This window comes from Coregonus clupeaformis, chromosome 25 (assembly GCF_020615455.1).
Source record: "Coregonus clupeaformis isolate EN_2021a chromosome 25, ASM2061545v1, whole genome shotgun sequence".
Lineage (NCBI taxonomy): Eukaryota > Metazoa > Chordata > Actinopteri > Salmoniformes > Salmonidae > Coregonus > Coregonus clupeaformis.
The window spans coordinates 33,770,978-33,785,799 of NC_059216.1; the positions used below are offsets into that span (position 1 = coordinate 33,770,978).

The window sequence follows — 14,822 nt, forward strand, 5'->3', positions numbered from 1 at the left end:
GTGGCATATTTGCTCTGTTTAACTCTAAACTCATAAAATCCCACGCATGCGCAGCTCATTTACTAGTGCGATGTCAAGGTGAGAGGAGCTCTCCCACAGTAACTTTTCTCTAAGTCAGACAGCAGACAGACCAGCTGTCCCTCCGTTCTTTCCAACACAGACAAACAGTAACACTGAACAAAATGCACAAACCAACACAAAACATAGAACACAAATCCTACTTCGAAGTTTCTTAACTTTACTGTCTTCACTTATTCTAATCTGCAGATTTATAGTTATTTTCTTATCCATTACAAATCCTCTCTATACAATCATAACGTCCTCCCGGGGGCTCATATTTTTTTTTTTTAACAATGTTTAAAACGAATCCTCTCTATACAATCATAACGTCCTCCCGGGGGCTCATAGTTTTTTTTAACAATGTTTAAAATGTTCTCTCAAATGGAGACTCATAAGGTTTTAACCGTAATTAACATATTTCCTTACAAAAACTAAAACCCCTGTTCTCAACCAAAACATATATATGTATATATCTCTAACATAAATCTTATCATAGCATGAGTCGACACACAGCTGAAACACAGCAGAAACCTCTTTATTTACACAAACACACGCTCTCTTTCTCTCACACACACACATAATCAACAAGAATGCATCCATTCATACCGCATGCTTCCGTCGCTCCTATTTCCTTTATATTCCTTCCTAAATTTCTGCTACCTTGAGTTGCAGATATTCAATGAGAGGCTACTTCGGACATATACCTCGTCAACTATATACCGAGAGGTAACATACAATTTAATGTGTATTCTACAATCTCACAGTTCCTTGAACTGACCTGAAAATTCACCTAGTGACTCTCCAGGTTTGATGGCCCATCTTAATGATCGCCTCGTTTGAAGGATTCTGCAGATCAGCGACGTCCTAATTAGTATACATTTTTCCTTAGTTCCTTGTTCCTTATTTCTTCATTCTATTCCTTTTTCCCTTTAATTCTATTCAAGCCAAATTTCCCTGGGCCCAGTGTTATCAATTCCTATAGACACTTTTATCCTGTATTATATTCTCACTCCCCCCTGTTTGCGTTGTTTTCAACGCAAACAACTTTAGAAATTTAGAACGGATTCTCATCCCACAGCAAATAACAGCAAGGCACACACACAAGTTCTAAACGGTGCATTCCCCAACGCACACACAGTCACATGAACTGACCAGCGCCCAAAGTTGTGAGAAAGCTCACCTTATCTGCCGGCCTCTTGAGCGGGAGTCATTTCGGAGCCCATGATGAAACGCTGAACAGACGCAACTCGTCCCAAAATCCTCGTCGCCAATTTTCTGTGGTGGCCGAACAACGATGCTGATATGCTGTGTTGATAAGAAATCCGCTGACACTGTACTTTGATTATAAAGGTTTATTATATCAAAAGATTTCAGCGTCAATTTACAGATTTCTGCAGAATCTGGAGAACAACTAACCCAATCTCAAATATGATTATTCTCCCCGTCCTTTGTTGAAAACCTGGTATATATCCTATGTAACATAAGATGGGTGTTTTGAATAGACCAATCCCTGGCTTCCACATATCCAAGTCTCCTCTGTTTCAGGGGGCCCCTATAGTGATGCTTTCCAGATGTTTCAGCAAGGCAGAGTAAAGTTCATCTAACACACCATTTGCAAACGTCAGCCAAAATTATAAACTGTTCAGATACTACAACCACCACTATGAAGGACAGTAGCATAAATGCAATATGTCACAGTAAGTGACATATACTGTAATAAATATGTATGTGGACACCCCTTCAAATTAGTGGATTCGGCTATTTCAGCCACACCCGTTGCTGACAGATGTATAGAATCGAGCACACAGCCATGCAATCTCCATAGACAAACATTGGCAGTAGAATGGCCTGTACTGAAGAGCTCAGTGACTTTCAACGTGGCACCGTCATAGGATGGCACCTTTCCATCAAGTAAGTTTGTCAAATTTCTGCCCTGCTAGAGCTGCCCCGGTCAACTGTAAGTGCTGTTATTGTGAAGTGGAAACATCTAGGAGCAACAACGTCTCAGCCGCGAAGTGGTAGGCCACACAAGCTCACAGAATGGGACCGCCGAGTGCTGAAGCGAGTAGCGCGTAAAAACCGTCTGTCCTCGGTTGCAACACTCACTACCGAGTTCCAAACTGCCTCTGGAAGCAACATCAGCACAATTACTGTTTGTCGGACAAACAGGCGTTCTATTCAATGACCAGACTGACCTTTGACCTCCTCAGGTACATCCACTACGTGTTTGACCTTGGTAATGGGCCTAACGTCATCAAGGGTAACAGCGACCGGGCTCTCCATGACAACCAGTGGCACAATGTGGTCATCACCCGTGACAACAGCAACATCCACACGCTGAAGGTGGACGCCAAGGCAACCAGCCAGGTGGTCAATGGAGCCAAAAACCTCGACCTGAAAGGTAGAGTATATAGCAGAGGTGGTTCAGTGAACCATGTGGGATGACTAACCTTGCTTGAGACCTGAATATCCATGTCCCAGAGCTAATGCCTAGGCTTTACCTCAATGGGCTATTGTGGTTTTGAGTCGCACACATCCACCCTGGTTGATTATGTAGAATTTGTTGAATTAATTATCGTAAAACACTTTAAAAACATAATGTATTTGCAAATAACAGCTTAAACAGGACTGTAAAACAAAGCATTACCAGGACTGTAAAATAAAATACTTGGTGATAAAGCTTGACTCTGTCAGTACATGTCGGTGTCCTCTCTCCTCCTCCCTCCAGGTGACCTGTTTATCGCTGGACTGGGCCCTGGTATGTACAATAGCCTGCCCAAGCTGGTGGCGTCCCGGGATGGCTTCCAGGGCTGCCTGGCCTCTGTGGACCTCAACGGCCGCCTCCCAGATCTCCTCCAAGACGCGCTGTTCCGCAGCGGGCAGATCGAGCGAGGATGCGAAGGTACAACCTCCCTCAAAACCATGTCCGACTCGGACTTCAGCTCAAACTCAAACTACAACCCAAACTACAACCCCAGAAACAACAAAAACTTCAACGACAGCTCAGGGAGCCCATTCTTCCTCCTTAACTCCAACAGTAGCTCCACCTCCCTTGTACCTTATGCTCCCTCGTCCATCCTACTAACCCTGCTGGTCACCTCACTCACCACCCAGACAGCCCTCTGTTAGTTAGAGCAGGGCTGGACATTTACAACCATCACCAACTGCCATCTTTACAGTAGGTACAGTAGATGTTGACCCTAACCAATGGTCCAGGGTCAGTATTAATTCATCCTAATGTATAAGGTTAGGGTTTGAAGTTGGGAAATCATAGATATGTGGTGATGGGCTCTTATCGGCCACATTGGTCGCACGTTGATGATGTCACTTCAGCACAGCTCAAAGCAGCAGTACAGTAACATCAGTAAACATTAGCACAAGCACAACCCGGTGCTCCATTGTTTTGAGATTTTCCCCTTTTTTATTGGTGTTTTAGGAGCTCGTCATGATTGATAATTACAGTCATGTTTCAGAAAGACAGAAAATACATAAAAAAACTTTTAAAAAACTTGAGTAACATCTTGGCAGATTGTGTAGAAGTGTTTCTGAACATACAACACAGGGAGCTACTGGTATGTTGATTATGTCCGTTTTGTATACAAAACTTTTGATTGTGTGGGCATATAAGTGATCAATTACTATTTTGTTCTGTATAATAAGTCCTTATTATACATAGCTAAGATTGGCTATTTGTTGGTTTAACGCACTATACTGTACAACCCAAATTTACATACGGGTTGTACTAATCTTCAGATTAGAAATGTAATCGGCTATTCTTGCCCAAGCAACAATACAACTATAGAGAATAGTATGAATAAGAATTGTAATATCTCTATGGAGCCATATGAAAACCCCAGTCAGATATGGTACAAGAGCTTGTATACAATGTGCGCACAAAACTAAAATGCCAAAGGTTTCAGTTTGTTTAGTGTTTATTTTAAATATTCCATGCATATCAACTAGCTGAAGACGGCCTATAGAAATATTTTTGCACTAGCATCAAATTTCATTCAAATTAAGAATTATTGCTGCAAATACGCTATGCTCTTTTGACCTTGATTATTCTTAAAATATAATTTCTAGTTACTATAGTTTTTGGTTTGTGGGCAAGTTTCCTGAGTCATAACTGTTTGCATAACTGTTTGCATGTGAATCACTTTGTTTTCTGGACATTTATTTCCTTTTTCTTTTGTGTGAGTGTTTTCTCATCCTGTATTTAATATCAACCTATCTGTTGTGTATCTGTTGTGTATATGTTGAAATGACCGTATCAGAGAGCCACATAATGGTGCAGTATATACCTTATATACCTTTAACATTATGACTATTGTAACTCAATATTTATATCCCCATAAGTCTTCCAATCATTACAAGTCTGAATGTTACTTTGGGAGATACAGTATACACTGTGATGTATGTGTATGTGTGAATCCGTTTGTTTATTTTTCACAATAAAAGCTCATAAATCATATTTATTTGGTATTCTGTTGTATCACATCCATGACATTTCTTGTTTATTGTAATTTTGTTTGTCTGTAAGTGGTTATGAGAATGTGTGCACACATATTTGCATCTGTGTGTGTATTTTCACTTATTATTTTTCTAAATCATTGTCATGTAATGAACTTTCCTGTCAACAAAAATGGCAGTGTAGTCAGTTGGGTTTTGGAGCACACAGTTGAACAGCAGATGGAGAAGCATGGTCAAAAATGATGATTTTATTAACAGTCTTGTAGGCAAACAAAAACATTTACAGTCCAGGAATTCAAGGAAAAAATTGTTGTAGTTCAAAAAGTTTTTGTGGAAAAAATGAACCAAAGTAGCCTAATTACTAGCAACCTAACGGCGGGCAAAACACCCAAACACTGCAAAAACTGCAGAAAGACTCACAGCTGAGTCTATATTAGGGATCATCAACTAGATTCTGCCGCAAGCCTATTTTTTAAATATAATTTTTTAAAATTACAATTAATTAATTAATTTGTAGACTGCAAATTGACCGCAAAAAGCCCAAACAGATATCATATTTGACATAATCATTTCAAACCTTGCTTACATTTGTATACAATCACATGTTATTATGCATGGGAATACTTGGGAACAGATATGCAAAATTCAAATCACTTGGAGCTGATTTCCTGTTGTTTTTACAGTCTTTTATGTCCAACAATGAAAATGGTAAAAATCATAAATACATTTGCTCAGAATACTTGGGTCGTCAAATAAAACCAAGCCAAATTCGGCCTGCGGGCCACCAGTTGGGGAACCCTGGTCTATAGCCTACCTGAGATGCTAAAACAACAGCACATTGTCTACACACAACCAACAACATCCCCCACTATCAGAATTAATTATCCCAAACAATCCGTGGGAACTACCCTGGGCCCAGTTTCCCATAAGCATGTTAAGGCTAAGTTCATCTTAGAACCTTCATAGGAGCATTGTTAAATCTCCGAGCTGTTTCCCAAAACCATCCTTACTAAAGTTGTACTTGAAAACGAAATGTTCATTTTTACCGACTGCCTTAGGCCACTTGTACAAAAGCTAACGCCTCCATCACACCGACATTGTTTTGCATTTCGGTACATCAGAAGTACATTCATTTCTAATGGAACGCTGCATTTGCCTTGCAGCATTGCGTTACAGAGGCAATTGCAGTGTGTTCTGTGTGGTGCACGTTGGATTTATCGAATGTATGCATCAAATTGTATGCATATATGGCTTGACAGAAATGGTAGCAGAAGGTGAATGTTTAACTTTTGTTGCACACATATCCAGATGATGCTGCGTACCATTTTGTGCAATGGTGCTGTAGGTGTGATCGAGGTGTATGCGATGCCCTTTTGCATCACTTTATACACAGAAGATCTCCCTGCTAAACATACAATCAAGCTGTTTATCTGTCTCTCTGTGACTGCTGATAACTTCGGAATGAAGTTGACCACAAGGTTGCCAATGTCTTTGCTATTGTTACAAACAAGCGAAGAATAAAAATATGCTTAAATGAAAACCGAGATCGCTGCATAAAACAATTATGGTAGGCCTATAGGTTAGGCTACATAGTCCTATATAGTTCAATCATATTGAAATCAATTTCATGTTCAGTCAATTGAGTTCTATTTGGCAAATTCTATGCTACACTGTCACATTTTTTCACAATTATATGCCCAATCCGTTATTTCAGTACATTATTATAGGGTAGGCCTAGGCATTATAATAAGCTGCCTCAATATTTGCAACTACAGTTGAAGTCGGAAGTATACATACACTTAGGTTGGAGTCATTAAAACTTGTTTTTCAACCACTCCACACATTTCTTTTTAACAAACTATAGTTTTGGCAAGTCGGTTAGGACATCTACTTTGTGCATGACTCAAGTAATGTTTCCAACAATTGTTTACAGACAGATTATTTCACTTATAATTAATTCACTATCAGAATTCCAGTGGGTCAGAAGTTTACATACACTAAATTGACTGTGCCTTTAAACAGCTTGGAAAATTCCATAAAATGATGTCATGGCTTTAGAAGCTGCTTATTGACATAATTTGAGTCAATTGGAGGTGTACATGTGGATGTATTTCAAGGCCTACCTTCAAACTCAGTGCCTCTTTGCTTGACATCATAGGAAAATCAAAAGAAATCAGCCAAGACCTCAGAAAACAAATGGTAGACCTCCACAAGTCTGGTTCATCCTTGGGAGCAATTTCCAAACGCCTGAAGGTACCATGTTCATCTGTACAAACAATAGTACGCAAGTATAAACACCAAGGGACCACGCAGCCGTCATACTGCTCAGGAAGGAGACGTGTTCTTTCTCCTAGAGATGAACATACTTTGGTGCGAAAAGTGCAAATAAATCCCAGATCAACAGCAAAGGACCTTGTGAAGATGCTGGAGGAAACAGGTACAAAAGTATCTATATCCACAGTAAAACGAGTCCTATATCGACATAACCTGAAAGGCCGCTCAGCAAGGAAGAAGCCACTGCTCCAAAACCGCCATAAAAAAGCCAGACTACGGTTTGCAACTGCACATGGGGACAAAGATTGTACTTTTTGGAGAAATGTCCTCTAGTCTGATGAAACAAAAATAGAACTGTTTGGCCATAATGACCATCGTTATGTTTGGAGGAAAAAGGGGGTTGCTTGCAAGCCGAAGAACACCATCCCAACCGTGAAGCACGGGGGTGGCAGCATCATGCTGTGGGGGTGCTTTGCTGCAGGAGGGACTGGTGCACTTCACAAAATAGATGGCATCATGAGGAAGGAATATTATGTGAATATATTGAAGCAACATCTCAAGACATCAGTCAGGAAGTTAAAGCTTAGTCGCAAATGGGTCTTCCAAATGGACAATGACCCCAAGAATACTTCCAAAGTTGTGGCAAAATGGCTTAAGAACAACAAAGTCAAGGTATTGGAGTGGCCATCACAAAGCCCTGACCTCAATCCTATAGAAAATGTGTGGGCAGATCTGAAAAAGTGTGTGTGAGCAAGGAGGCCTACAAACCTGACTCAGTTACACCAGCTCTGTCAGGAGGAATGGGCCAAAATTCACCCAATTTATTGTGGGAAGCTTGTGGAAGCCTACCCGAAACGTTTGACCCAAGTTAAAGAATTGAAAGGCAATGCTACCAAATACTAATTGAGTGTATGTCAACTTCTGACCCACTGGGAATGTGATGAAAGAAATAAAAGCTGAAATAAATCATTCTCTCTACTATTATTCTGACATTTCACATTCTTAAAATGAAGTGGTGATCCTAACTGACCTAAGACAGGGAATTTTTACTAGGATTAAATTACGGGAATTTTGAAAAACTGAGTTTAAATGTATTTGGCTAAGATGAATGTAAACTTCCGAATTCAACTATATATGTGGTAGGCCTTATATGAGCTGATCCGTCGTCAGTAGGCCTATTGTGGAATAATTAGGCCTATAATGTAAGATTTGAATGGAGAAAGCTTATCAGAGAGCAGCGCTGCCTTTCTTTCAAGCCTATCAGTATCTACCCATGCTCGAACAACACACTAAAAGGCGGTACATGGTCAATCCGATGTCTTCATTGGCTGTGCAGCATTTACTGTGATATGGTCTCAGCAGAAGTCAGGGCATTCATACTTCTTGCGTTTCGCGGAGCAGTGCAGAGCTGTTGTGGAGTGAGTTTGTTAATACAGGATCCCCCGCCCTCACCTATTGTCAACCAAGCATTGTTACAAAATTTGAGAGGAGCGCAGCATGAGGTATGGAGCTCAATTTGGCCTCTGCGTGCCTCTGGAGGCCACGAAATTGCATCACAACATCCATTCCGCGCCTCCGACCACATTTTCAGATCAAGCACAAATTGGCGCTTAGCAAACTTTTTTTCTGCGCGGTGTCTTGGGAAAAGATGCATAATTAAAACACTGTTAAGCCTAAATTCCATCACTATTGGAAACCAGATCCAGGTAAAGTAGTGTATGAGATTGGCCCAACATGAAGACCCAGAAGCATGGTGAGTTGACAGAAATGTTACAAACTAAACAGTGGTTTCTATGCAAAATAAGCAATGTGATGACTTGGTCTAAGCATGCATGTAAAGAAGCACTTTTGCTAACTTATACAATTGTGAGCTCTCATCAGAACATGAATAAATGGTCGGTTCTATCCGTGTTGCTTGGGACATCCATACCCCATTTAAGTTTACATTTTATATGGTTAAGGTAAGGGTTAAGGTTAGGGTTAGGTAAGGTTAGTGGTTAGGGTTATGGTTAGGGACATCCCAAGGATCCCGGATAGCATTGACCATTAATAAATAGGCAACTTTAATTACACACGAAATAACAAAATAGGTGCGAATCCGATTTAAACTCTAGGCTCCCCTATTGATAATCACAAAACAATGTGACAGTTTAATGATAATATTGTCATGCAGTTTTAATCAGGGATTAACAATGGACTTTTAGTAGGCTATGTTACAACAAAGTCAATAAGTCAACAAAGTTACAAATCAATTTGGGGAGCATCATAATCCTAAACTTCGAATTTAAGCCATAGCTTATTGTAATTGAAGAAAACTCTCACTAGATGGTGCTAATGCCTCGACCATTGGGGGACAGCTGAAAGCTGAGAACTACAGGCGTTGAAGAGCATTAGTGGGTAAATGTCCAATGCAGCTCTCATTCACTACTGTAGGCAACAATGCAATCAAGTTCATTCTGAAGGAAAACAAAATGAGTGTTAAACTGTATTTCATTGTTTCTGTGACTCATGTCATCCCTGAACCATCTTGTGTCGTTTGTCCTCATTCCTTCATGGTAAAACATATTCATACTAACCTTTGTGTTTTCATCACTCTTGAGCAGCAACGGTCCATACATACATCTACAAAATGTTTAAAAATCCTAATTGGGTTTGATTAAATACCTTATTCATTTAAAATAAAAATATTGCCTTCATCGTATTCCTTTGCAGGTTTCCATGCAGATGTCTGTTTGTTATTTCCTGTTGTCATTTTCACTTGAATATTAATATTTTAGCAAAGTGTGTCTGAATTATGTGCAATGACTGAATAGGTAAACATGTAGCTAAACCAATGGTGCAGTGCCCTTCCGAATAGGCCTTAATTTGTTGAAGTGACAATATACAATGTGTCTCAATAGGCCCAGAAATCTCCAATCCATAACCATCTTCACCTACATGTTTTTTCTGTACTGTTCCCATCTATTTAATGTATCCTTATAGTTTGGTTGTCATGGTAGTGTAGCCCTGACCCCTGACCCCTTCCTTAGAGAGGTTAAAGGGCATGTCTATGTTAGTAAAGCGCTTGCTTTATTAACCGACAGTCATTGGCCACCTACTAACCTTATTTTATCGTTTTTCGCTTTCTGTTCTTTTCGCTAACAAAGTTGGTTTCACCAAAGCTGACCTACAAGGTAGAAGGTTCAAATTCCATTCTGAGCTTGGCCCAAAGATGCTGTGTGTAATGTTATGTGTCACCACTCACTAAATAATAATGCCTTGGCTTGAAGGTACTCTCAGCAAGATGACATCATCATATACAGCGGGGTGACTTCCTGTTTACAGAAATCAACAACAAAAACATTGTAATTTGCCAAGATTCCACATTTTGGCATGCCTCAAGGTAGAGCGCAATTAGGTAGAGCCAATAGCAGTCTTGGTTGATTTAAAGTCTGATGACGTTGGTGGTAAAGCAAGAAGTCTCTCCGTTGTGTATGATGATGTCACCTTGCAGAGTTTACATTTAAGCACAATCCACTGCAAACACGGCCAGGTATTGAAAGCTTCTCTGTGGCTGGCTATGTGCTTGTAATAAAATGGTTCACTTCTGGAGAATGGTAGGTAGGGGCTGCTAGTGCTATGGCATACCCTCACTTCGCAGGGCAGGCAGGGAGACAGACTAATGATTGCGATGGAGAGCTTTTGCATAAATAAAACATTAGCCGGCCTGTATAATTATGTCTGCAGATCTTGTTTTTCTGTATCGAGCCATGTACTTGTTTTATGCTAATGTTGTTAGACGGAGAGCGTCGCTGTTACTGCCTGTCTGGGCAGCGCCACAGAAGAATCCATTAAGTCTTGCACCGTGGGTCGCCACACGGATACACACACACAAACACACACACACACAGGCATACACATACACAGGCATACACACACACACACACACACACACACACACACACACACACACACACACACACACACACACACACACACACACACACCCACGCACACACACACACACAATCCCCCTTCCCCCTCAGATGCTTTTAGGCCCAGAGTGTGGATGCTCCCTGATAGGCCAGTGTGATTAGCACACTAATTAAAGAGACGGTCGCCTACATTCAATCTGAGATTCCGACAGTCTGACAGCTAATTTCATTAGAATGCGAAAGCAGCTTTTACATGCAATCAATGCAGGCTGGTTTTAGAGAAATGTATACATATCAAAAGTCCACTCCAAGGTGTTTTCGGCCATATTTTGGAGGGGAAATGATTCCCACCCAGATGAAAAAATGTATCTACTGCTACAGATGAGCAATATTAATAATGTTTCCCCTGAGCATGTGTTCAGGTTGATTAATAGATCATAGATTTAAACAGGGAAGCTGACTTGCCATAATGCTTACAATCATCACATACGGCTTGTATTATTACACATTTTTTATAGATAGATTTATTTCAGGTTACTGAAAAAATCGATGTCTGTAGCTAATTTGGTGCCTGTAGAAAAAATATATGAAGTGAATCATTTTATCTTGCATAGATCTAAGTTCCGCTGCACTTTGCATTACACAATAAATGCACTTTTAGCCTACTATGATTTTGATCTCTTTCTAGTACTTTTTTGTTTCATTATGGTCTTGCACAAGAAAATTGCACTTAAACCCAGTTTATTTGCAGTTATCTTTTTTCACATGGTTTTCCGTTTCCGGTGGGAATATTGTCCCGATTCCCACTTAATTGGTTTTGCACTACTGCACAGTAGAGACTGCATTCCCTCTTAAATAAACGTGCAAAAACATGGGATGAGTCTGTAGAAGGTGGTGAGCCTCAAGTCCTCATTTAGGCTGCGTTTCACTCCACATAGATGCATCCTCCGATATTCCCTCACTCACTCCCTTTCACAGAACTGGATAGGGTCTGACCCGTTGTCTTGGATCCGTGAAGGGGAGTGGACGAGGGCAGAGGGGAAGGGAACACCTTTCTGGAATGAAACACAGCCCTGGACTTAACTTGACACCACCACACCAACATTTATATAACAAAAACACATATCCTAGCTATGTGCTCCACTTTGCTATAAAATGTTTTGTCTCTTATCTCGGATCTTCTTTCCTGTCCATGTTGTTCCCATGTGGTAACTCTTCCCCAGTGTCTCTGTACATTAGACTGGTTTTGGCTAGAGCAAGGAGAGGGAGGAGGGAGAATGGGAGAGCTTACACCCGGGTCACACTTCATATTAACTTCTGGTGGCTCTAAAACTGTGTATTCACATGGGGCTGACATGAACAGGTGCAATGGATTTACAGTATATAGCTACATCTTGTTCCACAGTATTTACATATTGAATAAGGTTGTGGCTTGCACAATGAAAAAGACTGGCAAATACACTAACAATTCCTCACATATAACTATAATCAAATAACATTGTTATAGTCATTGTAACTACTATTTAAGAACATGTACATACACTGTGGACAGTGCCTGTGTACAGTTAGTACTTACCATGTAATATCACTGTTACAGAGCCACTCAATATGAGAGAACGGGACCCTAGTCAGTTTGTCTGAATCCACCAGTTCTCTCTCATCAACCAGCCATGTTGAAAACACGTCCAGTACTCTGTTCAATGTCTGTGCACTAAAAGTCTTACTAAAACCTACTTGGAAGGAATGCCGTGTGTTTTTGTTTTTCTTCAGTTTGGTGTACTTCAACGGTACTATAACGCCTTTGGAAGTAATGTAATGTACTGTAACCTATACTAACCTGACTAGTGCATGGCCCACTGATGTGCACTGACACCTCTGCATGGCACCTGTTGGGGAGCTGTTGGCTAGTCCTCACACCTGTGCCCGGGTATCACATGGCTCTGCTCTGCCACCTGTAGGTCCTAGCACCACCTGCCAAGAGGACTCATGTGCCAACATGGGTATCTGTATCCAGCAGTGGGAGAACTACACCTGCGACTGCTCCATGACCTCCTACACCGGCACTCAGTGCAATGATCGTGAGTACTGTTCATTGTCTATCTATACACACAAATGCACGGAAACACATGCATGTGCAACACACACACACACACACGCACACACTGTACATCAGTGGAGGCTGCTGAGGGGAGGACGGCTCATAATAATGGCTAGAACGGAGTCTTATTAACTCCATTCCAGCCATTATTATGAGCCGTCCTCCCCTTAGCAGCCTTCACTGCTGTACACACACACACTTTGAAGAATCCTCTGAAGACATCTAAAGGTAATTGCTGTTTCTTTCCTTTCTGAAGTGTATTCAGCGATTTCACAGCCACTAGTGGTGCTAGAGACAGTCTGACTACAAGTGCTAAATTCAATCAAATCCACATTGTAGTATTTACACAATAATCTGAATTATTTAATGGAAACTAGTCCTACCCAAGATGCCCTCTATGTCAGGTAACCTATCAGGTAACCATAAGCTGACCTGTCACCTGACCTTATAAAGATGGCCGACAAGCACACATAATAGCCATTTTCCCAAATAAGTGGGCAGTTCCCAAATAAGTGGGCAGTTTGCAGCATCTGTTTATAAGTAATCTTATAAACAGATGCTGCATAAACATCAAATCTGATTAAATCCAGCCCTGAGTCTTCTTAGAAAGTAACACACACTAAATGCCTAAGATGCAAATTTGAATAATAGTTGAGCTTTACCTCGACATCGAGCTTCATGACGTGTGAGTAATTTACATTTCATTGGCCTGCGCAAATCCATCGGTTTAACCACTAAATTGCTCTCAAACATGCACTAGAGGAATCTCAGCCAGAAGAAAATGGAAGAGTGTAATGCTGTATAATGCAGCGCCAGAGGCCCCGTGGAGGCTGTGTGTTATTAAGTATAATATCTTATTGATGTTTGGTATTAGTCGGAGTATATCTTACTTAGATAATGGTTTCATCAAGGCTTGGAAAAGGCTGTTTAGCTACAAGGTCATGTTGGAGTAACACTGACTAAGTCACTGACTCTGTCTCTGATGTCTGTGTCCTTCTAATTAACAACTGACTCAAGTGCCAGTAAGTCTCAAGGAGGTTGAATGGTGTCTTTGAAAAGAGATGGGAAGAAGCCAAGGGTGAACTTCAAGTGTTATTATTAGGTTTACTATACAGTGTGTGCTGTATCTCTCTCTCTGTCTCTGTCTCTGTCTCTGTCTCTCTCTCTCTCTCTCTCTCTCTCTCTCTCTCTCTCTCTCTCTCTCTCTCTCTCTCTCTCTCTCTCTCTCTCTCTCTCTCTCTCTCTCTCTCTCTCTCTCTCTCTCTCTCTCTCTCACACACACACACACACTCACACACACACACACACACTCACACTCACACCTACTCTCACTCTAACTCTCACTCCTACTCTCACTCTCACTCTCACTCCTACACTCACAATCACACACACACACCAGGGGTGAAAGTAGATGTAATTTCTTCCCGGTACGGGACCTCCTATGTGTGCACACGCTTCACCAAAACATTCCCAGTACGGGACATTTGAATCATAGAATTACATATAGAATCCCTATTAATTCAACAGGATCTCTGTGGGCCTAGTCATAAAGATTTGTCATTTCACTTTTAAAATGTATAACCTTTTATTGTGGCGAAACATCAGTCATCATCAGTCATGTTTTTATCTGATTGTCAAACGATCACTTCAAAGGGCTCCTTTACTAGGCTATCCACACATGGTCATCCACTCGCAACATATTTCCAGCCTCCAAACAGTGGTGTAATGACATTTGGTGTAATATCCTACAGTTTTCTAGATAATTTTGTTTCAATTATTGTGACAGGCTCATGTTTTACTGGTACGGTGTACCCCCACTATTTATTTTGTCAGGACGTCGTACCGGACCGCCTTACTTTCACCCTTGACACACACACACACACACACACACACACACACACACACACACACACACACACACACACACACACACACACACACACACACACACACACACACACACACACACACACACACACACATACACACACACACTCTCCCCCTTT

The 14,822-nt window shown here is 40.9% G+C and overlaps 1 protein-coding gene across 18 annotated transcripts in view; it reads left to right on the forward strand.

The window, feature by feature from the left end:
• nrxn3a (neurexin 3a) overlaps window positions 1-14,822 on the forward strand; it is a 504,060-nt gene that overhangs the window by 198,255 nt on the left and 290,983 nt on the right. For 10 of the 18 annotated variants that reach the window (XR_006657440.1, XR_006657442.1, XR_005995385.2 and 7 more), the window contains 4 exons: window positions 2,271-2,461; window positions 2,789-2,962; window positions 9,951-9,977; window positions 12,677-12,796. Coding sequence is in view for 14 of the 18 variants with exons in the window: in XM_041848285.2 (XP_041704219.2) it covers window positions 2,271-2,461; window positions 2,789-2,962; window positions 9,951-9,977; window positions 12,677-12,796 (512 nt within the window). In the remaining 4 variants the exon portion in view is untranslated. The remainder of the gene's footprint in view (window positions 1-2,270; window positions 2,462-2,788; window positions 2,963-9,950; window positions 9,978-12,676; window positions 12,797-14,822) is intronic. The other 8 variants (XM_041848291.2, XM_041848293.2, XM_041848292.2 and 5 more) reach the window with 1 other exon arrangement.